Source organism: Phalangium opilio, unplaced genomic scaffold, assembly GCF_054372755.1.
Source record: "Phalangium opilio isolate 3A_F unplaced genomic scaffold, DU_Popi_V2 ptg001170l_1, whole genome shotgun sequence".
In the NCBI taxonomy this organism is placed as follows: Eukaryota; Metazoa; Arthropoda; class Arachnida; order Opiliones; family Phalangiidae; genus Phalangium; species Phalangium opilio.
This window is the reverse complement of record NW_028324255.1, coordinates 11,776,940-11,792,818: the sequence shown is the minus strand read 5'-3', so window position 1 is coordinate 11,792,818 and position 15,879 is coordinate 11,776,940. Positions and strand designations below refer to the sequence as shown.

The following is a 15,879-nucleotide window of genomic DNA, read 5'->3' as shown; positions in this document are numbered from 1 at the left end:
TATTAAACTTGTGATTTGATCGCTGCAATTACACTATCGCTATAGAAAGATATATAGGCCTAGAAGTCAAAGATTCATTTTGTTATTTCGTTTGTAAAAACTGAATCAAAAATAAATCTATTGTTAAATTTGATCAAACATTTATGATCATTCCGTCCAAATAAAAATGTTTTATTTGCAAACTGTCCGGAAATGAGCTTATTATAAAAAATTGTGCGTAAAAGGATAGGTTTTTAATTTGTCAAAAATAAAACTGTGCGGAAACCGGGGACCAAAGAAAAGTAATATATATTTCTGATAATACTAGGAGTTATTTCATAATAACACAATAGGCCATTCCAAAAATTCCTTCAGAGAAGTAAACGCTCAGGATTGGGTGGCCTCAATCTTAGATTATATGCCTCGCGCCAAGAAGCACCAATAAATAATTAATTATTGGAATGGTCTATTGCAGAAACGCTACCGTATTGTTGTACAGAGATGCAACTAGTTCGACCCATAATTCTGACTGTGAAATACCTTTAAATACTTGTTCTCTTCCAACAATACCATCCTCAACATCGACGAGTTTAACTCTGCTAGGATCCGAAACCTCGACCAAGAATGGCTTGCTGTACAAAGGCGACCCTCTGTGGAAGACTTCAATTTTGTGGGAACCAATTTCTCTCGAGACATATTCGACTTTGTAGAAGCCCCTTTCCATTTCGTGGAATTTATTGGGAATAGGTACGCCTGTTGGGCCAGTGATTTTGGCATCTACATCACCTTCTAGGCCATTGGTATCAATTTCAAAAACATTGGTTGATCCCACGAGACCTTGCTTTATGCCTTCTCCTTTCACTACCAGTGTCGAAGATGTTGAAGATTTGCGACTACTAAGGTTTTGAGTCGAGCCACTTATGCTGGATACGTCTCCGTCTTTCACGTCGATTTTGAAAGGGCTTCCTACAATAGAAAGTAAAAAATGTGTACTTAGTTACATATAGGGTTGGTACTGGTAAATGTGAATGATTTTACTTGCGAACCCTTTTTCTTTAAAATTTTTTAAGTAATTTTTGGGCGGCTCAAGTTTCTTTTAAAAGAGCTCAATTTGTAGATTGAATATCGGGGATTACGAATATTGTAGGAATACGTAGATGAAAGATACAAACCTATATAAGTTGATGCCAATTTTAGGTGTTGCTTAATATAGTTGTACGGTTGCGTACGGGTTATTGTACGTTTGCGTACGGGTTATTGTAAGTTTGCGTACAGCGTACGGGTTGTTGTAAGTTTGCGTATCGGTTATTATACGTTTGCGTATGGGTAATTATACGTTTGCGTTATTCTACGGTTGCGTATGGGTTATTATACGTTTGCGTTATTCTACTGTTGCGTATGGGTTATTATACGTTTGCGTTATTCTACTGTTGCGTATGGGTTATTATACGTTTGCGTTATTCTACTGTTGCGTATGGGTTATTATACGTTTGCGTTATTCTACTGTTGCGTATGGGTTATTATACGTTTGCGTTATTCTACGGTTGCGTATGGGTTATTATACGTTTGCGTTATTCTACTGTTGCGTATGGGTTATAATACGTTTGCGTTATTCTACTGTTGCGTATGGGTTATTATACGTTTGCGTTATTCTACTGTTGCGTATGGGTTATTATACGTTTGCGTTATTCTACTGTTGCGTATGGGTAATTATACGTTTGCGTATGGGTTATTAAACGTCTGTGTAGGGGTTATTCTACGGTTGCGTTATTCTACGGTTGCGTATGGGTTATTAAACGTCTGTGTAGGGGTTATTCTACGGTTGCGTTATTCTACGGTTGCGTATGGGTTATTCTATGATTGCGTACAAGGGCGGCCTTAGGTTAATTCTAGGATGCGGTCTAGTTGTCCATAGGTGTCTGATTTGTCGTGCTAGAGTTGCCTAAAGGTTGTTATCTAGCTTATCAGATTCAGCTTGAAACACAGCTTTATGAAGTGTAAAGGTTAACAAACTTCGATTTCTGGTAGCCTACTATAATGTCACAGACTGATTATGTATGAGCCATAACAGTGGGCATAATATGGTTACATTTAGGACCCAATATTTTCGTAAGAATAAATATACTAGGTGTTGCTATCGATGCATTTATGGGCCTAAAATTATCGGTACGCTAACGAGAATTCGAACGACGATGCATTTAGATCTTTATTTTTCGAATAGGGTGGTTAGTTTGTGTTTTCTGTAAATATACCTCCCTTGGGTAAGTAAGCTTCGACCAGACAACTAAGATTGGGATTCCATTAACAGCTCGATTTTTCATCAATCTAATACTACTTACGATAATTATTTAAAACTAGCTGTTACCCGCGGCGTCGCTGGCGTGTAATAAGAGCTTCCTTCAAAATGATATAAAGAATGGGTAGATTTTACTGATGACTAATGTTTTTCGAGCACCCTATAGGAGCGAAGGCCTCGGCGTTACCAGTCAGCCCGTCGGGACATTTTTTATTACTTTTCACGCGGACATTATTCCATAAAGAAGGGTTTTTAAGTTTTTGGCCGCCATTTAAAAAGATGGAAAGAAATCGAACCCGAAAGACCATTCAGCCCGTCTATAGGTTAAAGGAAACCAGTGTACTATATATTTGCGAAATCGGTTGAAACGCGCGGACTTTGTTGCATAGAGAAGATTTTTTTACATTTCTGGGCGCCATTTATTAAGATGGCGGCGGATTGGAAAAATCTTTCTTAGTACGCGCCTACTAATTATGAGTAACGTTCCTCCTAAATTGCAGCCTTCTAGGGCAAGAGGTTTGGGCTGGGCGTTGATTATCAGTCAGTCAGTCAGGACTTGACTTATATAGATATAGATGACTTACCAGCAACATCTTCGTCATTGAAGGTGATATTAACATAATGAGAAGTTTTTTCTTGAGGTATGAAGGTCACATCATAGAGGCCTCTACTTTTCATTGAAACCTCTGCTCTGACAGATGATTTTCTCGTTGTCACTACCAACTCCAAAGTACCTTCCCCAGCTTGAGAAGCATCGACTAAAAACAATCAACAAAACAGATACTTTCTAATCTAGCTAATCAAGTTACGTGTGCAGCGCCAATTTAAATGAATTACCTTGGAAAGTAACTGGTTTTCCAACACTGCCTGGAGACAATTTAGAGACACGTACTTTATTAACATCATACACATTACAGGTGAAAGGACTGCCAGTAATTGGGCTACCATCCAATAGAACTACAACGTGGTGTGGCCCTGAAGTAAAGGTAATGCATTGAAGTGTGTACGTTTCATTTTATAAGCTGTCGCTTTCTAGTTATCAGATCTACATGATCAAAACCTTTCATGTGCCAACCGTTGCCTACGTAATAAGTATTTCTAGCCTATATGCCACAGCTAACCAACAGTGCCCTAAACTATTACTATTACCACAAGGAGAATAATCAACATCAAGGTCATATCTCTCCAGCTTACGAATGAGGGTATTGTATGTCAGGTTTTCACTGACGAACGTCTCATCTCGAGTGTTCATATTACAAGTTTAAAAACTATAACTCGCTTATAAAAAGATTGTGCGTGCCACAGCTGAGATATTTTAAGAAGAAACACATTGGAGTATAAAAACTTTCCATGATAAATCTTAACCCGCGTTAGGGCTAATTTTGTGCACCTTTAACTGCTTGATGAACTAGGATTACGTTGTTACTAAAAATACATAAAAAAAACACTAAGTGTCTAACAGGCAGCTCATTAAGCAACATCCGTTATAAAAAACCTTATCATTATCAACCACCTTTGCCTAGTCACTCACTGCGAATATCAAGCTAGTGCGCGCAAAACAAAAATGTTCCATTTTTGTACGTCACATAATACTTTAGAGCTGCGCGACACTGCTACTATAGTTTCTTACCAATATCCGATGGAGAAAATTGGGCTTGATACGCAGTTCCAGTCGTCTTTGTTAGCGTCACTGGAAGATTTTTTCCTGTTGGTCCTAAACCGTTTTTCAGATCATAAATATTTAAATTCATATGAATTCCCTTTAAATATAATTTACCAGTGACGATAACTTTGCAGTCCGCTTTGTCCATTCCACACGTGTCTATTGTAAACTGAGCACCTCTAGCCAAAGACGTCATGCGCAAAGAACTTCCAGTAATGACCGATTGATTACTGTCACTTACTTTCACATAAAATGGACTTCCTGTATCAAGAAGAAATTCCAGTTTCAAATCACGTTTATCTTTACGAAATATCATAAGTTCATAAGATATGTTCCATAAGTTTGTCACTGGTTAGCGAGAGCTTGTCATGAAGTGACGTCGGTGAGACGTCATCGATTCTCGTAAAGCGACGCCTGGTGAGGCGCTGTCAAAGGCTTAATACAGACAAAATAGTAAGAAGGACTGCAAAATTAACCGAGTGTAGTTGAACTACGTCTAGCATTACGAAGCGAAGGTAGTGTCTTACTTATGGAACATATCTTATAAACTTATGGAAATATGAATTGCGTCATACCTGGGACAGGTTCGCTATTGAATTTAACACTGAGCATATGCGTTTGGGCTTCGGTTGGCTTGAAATTAACTCGAAATTTGGCATTTCCTTCGGATTGCACATAGTTTGGAACATTACGCCCGCTAACTGAAACTATGATTTCTAAGTTTCCAGCTCCAGCTTGACTGGCGTCCACTATAAGATGAGCCACATTTTAATAAACACATAAACTCCAAATAAAAATCCCGAAATATTTGGAACAAAAGAAAAATAATTTTCGGTATTAATGAATAAGGTTTCAAATACATTTTCAATAGCTTAAACCAGAGCACACTCGGAGTTCAAATACTTACACTTTGGCATTTTAACCAATTGCACCTAATTATTCCTCAACATAAAATTTCAAATGTAATAGTGAAATGCCTACATAGCCTTAAAGCAAAGCGCGGGTCCAGTGGATCCCCTACAAGTTGACTTTCCTTACGAACTCCAGTTTTGGCTTGACAAAGGCAGGAGGCATTTGTGTGCGGGATTTATAAGTGCACTTATCAATCCCGCCCACTAGCCTTCGCCAAGCTAAACCCGGAGTTGAGGAGAAAAGTTAACTTGTAGGGGATCCACTGGATCCGCGCTTTGCTTTGAAGTCGTTCGTCTAACAAAATTGGACTAAACATGGTACAAGACATTCAAAGATCCCTACAAACGATTTACGGTCTGTGCAACAGAACCGAAATCAGACCCCACTATCTCTTACTTCAGTCTTCCTGACCGAACGTTTTCTATATTCCCTACCATATGTCCCTACTTGTCCCCACATTTTTATATTACTTACTCTTTATAAGTGTATTTAAAGCAAAAAGCGCGGGTCCCCTACAAGGTGACTTTTCCCCTGCACTCCCGTTTTGGCTTGGCAAAGGCTAGTGGGCGGGATTTATAAGTGCACTTACAAATCCCGCCCACAAATAGCTTCGCCAAACCAAAACTTCAGTTCGTAAGGAAAGTCAACTTGTAGGGGAACCACGTGACCCGCGCTTTGCTTTAAGAATCATTTAAATGAATATGAAACAATCAAATTGATAATGCTCAAGATTTTGAATATTTGCAGATATTTATCTATAGTTGATTTGTGGTCGGAAGATTGGTAAAATCAAAGATACTTACGGCTAAAGTAGACTGGTTTTCCAACCACTCCGTTTCCAACATCTGTGACTTTAACTCTAGATGAATCGTAGGCTTTTACTAAGAAAGGGCTCCCTCCAATATGAATGTCTTGTAATCTGACATCTACAGTATGATCTCCAACCTCAGCCGGTGTGTATTCCACTCTATACCCGCTGTGATGATTACCGTGGATGTATTCTTTGATTTGTTTCTGGTTGGGACCTGTCAAGTTTATTTTATAAAAATTCACAAAACATTTTATTCATGATAGCGTTAAAATTGCCTGGGCAATTGATTTTCATATTCCAGCAAAATATGTTAAAAACTAATATAATTGGCACATTTTTACTAGCTGTTATATTTTTGATAAAATATCAAAAAGTGACACGTTCATAAGATATGTTCCATAAGTTTGTTCACTCGTTACAAACTGGAGCTTGTCATGAAGTGACGTAGGTCATAGATTCTCGTGAAAAGACGTTTGGTGAGGCGCTATCAAAGGCTTAGTAAAGACTAACTGGGAAGATGGACTGCAAAATTTAACCGAGTGTAATAATAATAATAATAGGCTTTTTATTTCTCGCTTGTCGTTCTCGAACTAGCTCTCAGTAAATCTCTAGCGTTATGAAGTATTGGTAGTGTCGTACTTATGGGACATATCTTATGCACTTATGATGTTATAATACTGGTTCGATTCATGCGCTTGACGATAGCAAGTGGAAATGTTTACGTCGTGTTAATTGGAGAGAACGTTTTGTTTACGCTAGTGCAACCAGTTGATACTTTTTACACAAAGACTAGCTAGGTAGCTTTTCGTCTAGTAATGTCAGTTCTACGTATGCAAACGTCATACCCTTCCATCTCTTAGCTCAGTGTCATCCCCCTACCAGGCGCGTACAGAATCCTCTCTTACAAAAGCGCGCCTAGAGGGAGGGATACACAGTCTACTCCCCTCTCAACCGACACTACTCTATAGTGACCACTTTTACACTAATTGTAGACCCTACGTTCAAAAAATGCAACGGGGGCGCACTTTTTACGCAGAATGAAGAGCAGGTTTACAAAGTCTGTATTAATCCTTCTGTTAATTTTGCAGTTCATCTTCCTATTTAGTCTGTATTAAGCCTTTGACAGCGCCTCACCAGGCGTCGCTTTACGAGAATCTATGACGTTTCACCTACAACCTCTCATTAACCAGTAACAAACTTATGGAACATATCTTATGAACTTGTGGTAATACTTATGTAAAGTGCATTTATACCGAGCTTTACCATAGAAAATATTTTGCTTATGGCCTAAAAATAATGTCATTACAATTACGCCGGCTTAAACCGAAATATAGGGTAAATAAATTTTTTTCTGAAAAGGTGGTACAGTCCACATGGAATATTTCAAAAATATTTCCCCTTACAAAAATTTTACATTTATGATCACTTACCATCAATAGATACTTTAATATCTCCCATGTTTATTCCATGTGTGTCAATCATGAATGAAGTTGCTCTGTTAACAGGCACACGTTCCAAACCTTCCCCACTTATTTTAATTTTGCCAGGATCAACAATATTGCATTCGTAAGGACAGCCTATAGAAAAAATAACAAAAGTATCGTTTAGATAATTAGCAAATACCAGAAGGTCCTCTTAATATACTTTAGTTGTGCAAAGTCTTTCTTCCCAGGCTCACCCTTTTAGTTTATTTTGGTACTAAATCCCCAGATTAATCCCACAAACCTTGATTGTCTTGCAGTGGGACAAAAATTATGAGGGAACTATAGTCTGTCAAACGAAAGAAGAGCCCTGAGAAATTTGTCCAAATTGGTGTCGTCACCATCGACCCCATAGTACTTTATCAACTTGTTTTGTTTTGTCAATAGTCGTCTATAAAATAGTCTGCTATAAGCAGATAGGCTTAATCGCAATAGAACCAATACATTTTTCAATATATATTTAATATAATATATATCTATTAATATACATTTTGCAATATATATTTAATATAATATATAATTATTAATATAAAAATATTAATATATATATTGCAAAATGTATTGGTTCTATTGCGATTAAGCCTATCTGCTTATAGCAGACTATATTACAGACGACTATTGGCAAAACAAAACAAGTTGATAAAGTACTATGGGGTCGATGGTGGCGACACCAATTTGAACAAATTTCTCAGGGCTCTTCTTTCGTTTGACAGACTATAGGGAACTATTTATCGCGTATGTGATTCGGTTTAGTAACCTTGTGCACTCCAAATTTTAATTCTGATGTTGGGAAGAATGACGTTACACTTACCCTGCCGCTTTGTGGTGGTACACTTCTCTCGAAGAGAAGTATTATATACTTTTGAAAACACTAAAAATTACAACTAACCTGGAACAGTTTCACCATTGAATTTAAGGTCAATCAAATGAGGCCTGACTTCTTTTGGCACAAACGTTATGGCGTATAGTGTGGAGCTTTGAGCTTCAGCCGTCGTTGGCACTTGACCACTATTGACCATAACTTCCAGATTTCCTGGCCCAGCATTGGCTGTTTCAACTTGAAAGATTATAGTAAAAATTAGCACCTGTTTTTAGTGTCCGGAAATGGAAAGGTAGTCAGAAACAGGGCCGGAAAAAAGCACAGGGCACTGGACATTGTCCAATAAAATTCTAAAATGTCCCATAAAATGTCCCGACTCGCTTTCAATTTAAATTACCAAGAAACGTAATGGGTTTTCCAACAACTCCAATTGGAATGTCTCGAACTTTAATTTGTTTAATGTCATAAACTTTGGTGATGAATGGACTGCCTGGTATTGGAGAGTTCTGATAACTAACGTTGATTTTATGTTCACCTGTGATTAAAATATCGTTAATAAGATCAATTTAATCAAATTCCTGAACATGAAAGTTTGAAGTACCGGTTTTATCAGGGCTAAAATTGACTCTGACAGTTCCGTTGCCATTGTCTCTCAATGTACATGGTACTGTCGCACCTTGTGGTCCTAAAATATGTTTAGTTGTAATACCTATGCTTAACTAAAGAGTGGAAATTTGGTTGTACCTTCAACTTGTACATTAAGGTCTTGCTCCTTTCCAGAAACATTTTGAATAACGAAACTCGCTGTTTTATTAATAGTTGCAGAAACGGATGATGGCCCACTAGGAACAATTGTTCCACTTTCTGATATGACAACTCGGAAAGGGCTTCCTAGCAACAAAAATTAGGGAGAAAAACAAACTGTGATTCGTGGAAATATTAATTTTTTGATAATTTAATGCCTAGTACCAAAAGTCTATAAAAAAACCCCTTCGAACCCATTCACAACCACCGGCATTTATTATAAATGGTTTTTCAGCCACAATTATTTTTAATTTATCAAAATTATAAATTTCAAAGAACTGGTAATATTTTATTTATTATTTTGATTAATCTAACTTATTTCAAAGAAATCAAAATCCAAGGAAAACCACTCCATAAATCTGCTTATCCAATGCTGAAAACCGATGTTGTAACAGAGGTTATACAGAATAAGCTATCGTTCGTCACGCGCATTCTTTATACATGCTAATACTTTTAAAAATTATTCAAAAATAGTGAAGTCATTAAAACAATGAATTTATCTATTTGAAACCATAATTTAGGTTCTATCGGATTTTAAAAAAACCGAATCTTTTCATTAGTAGGCTGCCTAAGATTGAGCGTATCCCTTTAAAGATATTTTAAAGTATTTATTAATTGTATCAATTTAATATTTTAGTTATTTAAACTATCAGCCTCATGTCCTTATGCTTGGCGAAATATAACGGGACCATCCCTTCATTGGGAAAAATAAACAAACTTTATCGCAAATTTTTCAATAAATCTGACCTGTCACGGGTTCTTTGTTGAAGGAAATACTGATCACGTGATCACTTGGCTCAGTGGGAATGAATGAAACTCCAAATTTGGCACTGCCCAGAGGATGAACTTGCGTAGGAATATTGCGTCCTCTTGAGCTAACAGTGATCTCTAAGTTGCCTTCTCCAGCCAAGCTCGCGTCAACTGTACCATATTATTTTATTTTAAAAACTGACTTAGATGAACATACTCATATTATTGATAAGAATTCATTTACCAGTAATTTGCACAGTTTGTCCCAGAGTTCCTTGTGACGATCCACTAACATCAACCTTTTGGGAATCATACACCTTAATGGTGTATGGTGATCCACTAACTTGCAGACCCCCATATTCAACCACAACCAGATGTGAACCTAAGCACAAACATTAGCTATTAATTAACACCACATATCTTTCAAACTTATGATATATGTGGTTATAAGTCGGAGTTTTCTTATACTTACCAACTTCTTTTGGCACAAATTCAACAGCAAGACCTCCTTTTCCGTTTGAAACTTTAACAGGAAGTCTTGTCTGGCTTGGCGCTTAATTAAAAATACAGAATTTTTCAGTTTTATTTCTACAATAATTGCGTTACGTTAAATTCACTGTTTGATTTACATGTTATGGTAACTTTTAGTTCATCTTCCTTGCAGTTTTTACCATTAACGGTAAATCTGGCTGTTTGACCAATGGGAATCAGCTCCAATGCGGATAAGCTGACCGATGTCTGGGATGCTTCAGTTACGTCAACCATTAATGGACAGCCTTAAAAAAAAATTACAATATATTATTGGTATAGTGTAGTTGCAAATTATTATCTTATTTGTTAGTTTAAATTGTATACGCTACTGAAACCATGTTTAGAACCAAAAGAGCTTAACAATAATAAAAACTGTAAACGCGTTCCTGATTCTAGTAAAGTTTGAAGGGAATTGTGTAGAAGAATCTATGAAAGACAGTTTCAATGATGTCACGTGGTTGAACGACGCTTAGCGAACAATAGCTAGTCCAGTCTGGGAAATAAGGATATTTTTGTAAACTAGTCCTTGGGACCAGTGACCCCCCCCCTAGTGTCCGAAATAATAAACTGGTCTCCGGAGTGGTCCCAGCCTTAACCCCTACTTCTTGAATTTAAAAACTAGTCCAAGCAATTAATTATCTGGTTTTGGGCCTGAGGAAGTGTGCTATTTCCAGGACAGATTTCCTAGCCCTCGTTAGTAATGTAGAATTTACCCCAAATGCGACCGTTAGGATCAAAAATAATAATAATATGGAAGGACGTCCACACTAATCCTGTAGCAATAAACAATATCAGAAGTATATAATACATCTCTTCGAGAGAAGTGTACCACTAAGCGGGGTAACGTCATTTTCCCCAACATCGGAACATTTGGAGAAAGGCAACTAATCCGAATCACATACACCATAAATAGTTCCCTCATCATTACTCTATTAGCGCTCAGTTATTTGCGAAGGCGCGTTTGTGGATTTTTGTCCCACCCCAAGACAATCAAGGTTTGTGGGTTGATTTCTGGGTATTTAGTACCAAACAATTATAGAATTCACCATACGGTGCGATATAGTACCTCTTTAAGTGGATTAAATACACAATTGGAAGCTAAAACTCACCTAGGACGTTTTCACTATTGAACTTAATATCCACTTTGTGTGTTGTGGCAACTTCTGGCCTGAAGCTAACAAGGCACTTTCCGCTACTTAAAACTTGAACTTGATTGGGTATTGCACCATCGTTGACAGATATTTCAAGTTGTCCTTCACCGGCTTGGGACGCGTCAACTAAGTTTCAAAAATAGTTTTAGTTTAATGTCAGCTAAATGTGTTATTTATCAATAACAAAATTACCTTGAAATTGATAGGTTTGTCCCACGAAACACATTCGAGGTATATCTGATATTTGTATGCGGGATGCGTCATAACTTTTGGCTAAAAATGGGCTCCCAGGAACCTTTTGGCCCGCTACTAATACTTCAACTGAATATGTACCTACATAAAAAAGAATGTTATGACTTGGCAATTTAACGAAACATGATTATACTTCGTTTATACTAACCAACTTCAAACGTTTTGAATTCCACTTTGTAAGTGTCATTATGTAGTTCTATTAATCTGTATTGCACAATGTTCTTATTTGGTCCTGTTACAAGAAAAAAAATGCAAATTAAGTGAAGATTCATTTGTTGAAAGGATAACTAAATATTAAGTGGTTGTAATTTCTGTGCCAAAGAGATAAATCTCAAGTACGTTTTACAGGTTTACCATAAGTTTATAAGATATTGTCCATAAGTATGACACGTCCAGTGAGAAGTGGTTCGAGAACGACGGAAGCGAGAATTGACTACGCTCGGTTTTGCAGTCCATCTTCCTATTTAGGCTGTACTAAGCCTTTGACAGCGCCTCACCAGGCGTCGCGTTACGAGTGACATACGTCACTTGACTTACTTCATGACAAGCTCTCACTAACCAGTGACAAACTTATGGAACATTTCTTATGAACTTATTGTTTTACTCATCAAAATTTAAATTTTTATAAATTTCCACTTTCCAATTAAGGAATATTGATAAGTTGGTAGTCTCTTAATTTTAAACGTAATTGGCTTACCAGTTATAGTAACTCTGATGTCTTCTTTCCTAAATCCAGCTGTACAAATTTCGAATGAGGTAGATCTACCCGTACTGAAAGAATGAAGACCATCTCCTTTGACTGAAACCTTTCGTGTTGGTTCAGTTATGTCGCATCTCCAGGGTGAGCCAGGAACTTGCTCTCCATTAAATTTCATCTCAATTGTGTGGGTGGTTGCGGCGTGCGGTATAAATGATGCCAAGAAACGATGGTTTCCCAAATTCTTAACTTGACTCGTGACGTGACCACCATTCACTAATATTTCCAAATTTCCAGATCCAGCTTCAGATCCCTCAACTATAATTCAAATATAATAATAAATATAAAATTTAAATACATTGTTTGAACTTGGTGCTTGAATGTCTTTTATATGGGGTATTGTCTGAGTATTCCCTATAAAGGTCGCGCATTTTCATTAGGCCCTTCATATTTTGGCCGCAAGTTATGATAAAGGAAGCCTTCGGGTTCATTTAAAATGGCTGTTAAAGAAGGGCCTAAGATACAAAGTTCCCGGATCTTTCTAAGTCCATTTAACTAAAACACGAATCAACTTACTTTCAAATTCTACGGGCTTTCCAACTACTCCGTTTGGAATTTTTCCCACATGGATTTTGGTGGCGTCATAAGCGAAGCAATGGAACGGGCTTCCACGCAGGGGTGCTTTGTTGATGTGCACATCTATCAAGTGCTCTCCAACTTCGGGGGAAATATATTCAACCTCGTATTGGCCTGGAGAAAGTGTGTCCATGCGGATGGGAATGTCTCTTCCAGAGGGGGCTAAAATTAATGCAAATCAGTCTCAACCATGCCTTTCCGTATTGAAGGGTCCGCCACCTAATCAACTGTTCTTTAGAAAAGGCAAAATTTACCTGTAACTGTCACGCTAATGTCATCTTGATCAAATCCTCGAGCATTAACCGTAAAGGTTGCAGGACGTTTCACAGGAACTAATTTAAGACCATCGCCTCCAACCACCACTTGAAAAATATCACCCTTTTTGTATTTTGACGCGATATTCGACATGTCTTTAACTTCACGGGTACTGTGCGTGACGTGTTTATTCTCGGATTGTTCGTTTTTGCTACTTTCGGATGACCCGTCTCTCGAATAATTGGAAGTTACCAATTTTTCTGTAGATTTCATGACTAAGTCGTTTTTGCTTTTCACCGAAAAATCGTCTCTTTGCTTAAGTTCTTGGACAATGTCAGACGTCGACTTTCTCTGATCTTCACTCGCTGATTCGCGCGTTGTTCTAATTTTAGTTTCTATGGTCATCTTTTCAATTCCACTCAAAGTAGACTGATCTCTCGTATCCCAAGTTTTTGTCGTTACATCCGCGCTACTGGTGCTAGGTTTCTTCGCAGTTGGCGGTGGTATCTTTGGCGTTCGCGCGCCACTTGTCTCTTTTTGGTGAAATGAAAGAGAGTTGTGCAGCAGTTCCGCTCGTTGGCGAAATGTCAAACCTTCCGATTCTTCTTTAGTTGAACTTTCAAGATTTAAAAAAAGACTATTCGGTTAAGCATTTCCTTCAAAGCGGACTGTTATGTATTCGTATTATAAGTTCATATCCTCCTCGCTAGACCAAACTAAAATATAACACGGACTTCCCGCGAGAGGCCAAGCTCAGTTTCTCAAGTTGTTATAAAAAATATGTCTATCTCTATTAGCTACATAAGCATCTTCAACAAATCACACTTCTAGCCCTCGTGGTTGCTGTCTCCAAATTTTGTTTAGCTTAAAAAATCTGATTGGATAAGATAAGAACACCCCAAGTATCGGCTACCCATGCATAACCTCAAACAAAAGAACCGTGACAATTTTGAAGATTTATACTATATATCATTAGAAAAATCGTCTTTAATTACCTGTGTATATTATCTCTGGATGATCCAATATGCTTCTTGGTATTTACCGAGATAAGATCTTCGGAATGCCTACTACTAGAATCACTTTCGGCACTGCCGTGATGGCTTACACGAAGAACCCCGCCTATTTTTTGAGTTGATGAAGAATCAGTTGATAAAAACTCTTTGGACGAATGGATTAGTTTCGACCGTTGATGGATTGAAAGATCTTCCTTGCTTTGTCGGATAGCAGAGTCCATTTTGGACATTCCCTCTCCGAGGACATACAAAGAGTAAGGTGACCCTGACAAAAATAGGTTAAAACGTGTTAAAAGTTGATAACAATGAAATAATATTAATTAAATACATTTTCGATTGCGAAACCCATGTATAAAACTAAAAACGTACTGACGTGGACTGGAACCTAGTCTTTGTTGACGTCGTTACCATGGAAACCAGTGAATGAGGGCATGGGATACTTATGGCGTAAATTTAATTATAACTTATTTCAACTGTTATTTTAGGCGGGTGCTCATGCGCATTTTTATGTAAAATTATTTTTTGCGCTTTTCCATTTTGGCTTTCATTATGCTTACACAAAACTGATTTTGAAAAAAAAGGGTGGGTGAAAAGGAAAACTAAGTGATTTTAATCGATTCTTCTACTATGTTCTTCTAATTATAAGGGACCTGCGCTGTGAAATATTTCTCGAAATGATTTAAAGAAAAATTGTTATTTAATGAAAAATTATAAGTCCCAAAACACCCGGCGTTCCTAGGTGCAAAAATTCACATTCTGCCATGGATATATGTAGACGTATGATGGATTCCCATCTCTGCAATTCAACAAATTAACTTGGGCATTGGACCTGTGGTAATGTTTGAGATAAAATCTCTCGCGCAGTTACACTTACTTAATAGTCGTTTGGAATTTTTAAACAATGCTTAAATACTGAAAGCCTCACGCCCTCATATTTATCACCTTTATATGCGCGTCTCAAGCTCGTTTTAACAAGATCTCGCCACAGTATATTTTTTTGGAAAGGCCTATTTAGTCATAACAAAAATTCTTACCTTTAATCTCAGCTCCGTTAAATGTGACATTAACTTTGTGGTTTCCGGAGCTGGTAGGTGTGAATGTCACTCTGTAAACGCCATTTCCTCTTTCATCTAACTGAAGAGGTAAACTGCGTCCCTGATATTGAACGTCAATCTTAACTTCACCCCAACCAGCGTGGCTGCAGTCGCAAACGAAGGTGGTTTCTTTGCCAACTGAACTATGATCTAGGCCTCTAACTTGAACTTGAGTTGGGTCGTAGACGTAGCAAGTGAAAGGACTTCCCTGAATGTGTTCGCTGGAATATGTCACTGATATTTTCCACTCCCCAATTTCATTTGGTGTGAATGTTGCGGTGTACACTCCGTCATTCTCATTTACTGGACATTCTCTGGACTTTCCACTGGGAGCAATAGCTTCAACAAGAACATTTCCACTTCCTGCTCCACTTGAATTAATCTGGATCATAAAATAATTGCATTTAAGGGACCAACAAGGAAAAGCTTCGTGCAAGCTAGGGGCACACCTTACAGGAGGGCATTCCAAGAAACAACAGTATGATGAAAGAAAAAACATTTCTTAACATCGCATTGCAGTTAGGAAGCTCAATTTTCTTGAAAGTGCCATGTGTCACTCTGACACTAGTAAGTTTGAAATGGAGCACATATCGTTTAAAATTGTCTACAAATTTGTAAAGTCTTAGTAGGCCTACAAACGACTGATATCTAACGAGAACCAGCCCAAGAATGCGAGCCTATCAGCTAAAGGACCTGACCTCAAGGGTTCAATGTTTTTTAACGCACAAGCCTGA

At 37.7% G+C, this 15,879-nt stretch overlaps 1 protein-coding gene across 1 annotated transcript in view; it reads right to left on the bottom strand.

The window, feature by feature from the left end:
- Positions 1-15,879, bottom strand: part of jbug (filamin-type immunoglobulin domains fbug) — a 55,230-nt gene that overhangs the window by 10,360 nt on the left and 28,991 nt on the right. The window contains exons 9-32 of the mRNA XM_089863606.1: positions 15,086-15,527; positions 14,034-14,316; positions 13,038-13,654; positions 12,724-12,945; positions 12,148-12,465; positions 11,599-11,682; positions 11,391-11,531; positions 11,157-11,324; positions 10,146-10,292; positions 9,989-10,069; positions 9,761-9,898; positions 9,514-9,687; positions 8,707-8,853; positions 8,564-8,647; positions 8,360-8,497; positions 8,032-8,199; positions 7,092-7,238; positions 5,654-5,875; positions 4,514-4,687; positions 4,053-4,199; positions 3,906-3,989; positions 3,113-3,250; positions 2,860-3,033; positions 520-945 (exon numbers count right to left, since the gene is read on the bottom strand). Coding sequence (XP_089719732.1) covers positions 520-945; positions 2,860-3,033; positions 3,113-3,250; positions 3,906-3,989; positions 4,053-4,199; positions 4,514-4,687; positions 5,654-5,875; positions 7,092-7,238; positions 8,032-8,199; positions 8,360-8,497; positions 8,564-8,647; positions 8,707-8,853; positions 9,514-9,687; positions 9,761-9,898; positions 9,989-10,069; positions 10,146-10,292; positions 11,157-11,324; positions 11,391-11,531; positions 11,599-11,682; positions 12,148-12,465; positions 12,724-12,945; positions 13,038-13,654; positions 14,034-14,316; positions 15,086-15,527 — 4,864 coding nt within the window. The remainder of the gene's footprint in view (positions 1-519; positions 946-2,859; positions 3,034-3,112; positions 3,251-3,905; positions 3,990-4,052; positions 4,200-4,513; positions 4,688-5,653; positions 5,876-7,091; positions 7,239-8,031; positions 8,200-8,359; positions 8,498-8,563; positions 8,648-8,706; positions 8,854-9,513; positions 9,688-9,760; positions 9,899-9,988; positions 10,070-10,145; positions 10,293-11,156; positions 11,325-11,390; positions 11,532-11,598; positions 11,683-12,147; positions 12,466-12,723; positions 12,946-13,037; positions 13,655-14,033; positions 14,317-15,085; positions 15,528-15,879) is intronic.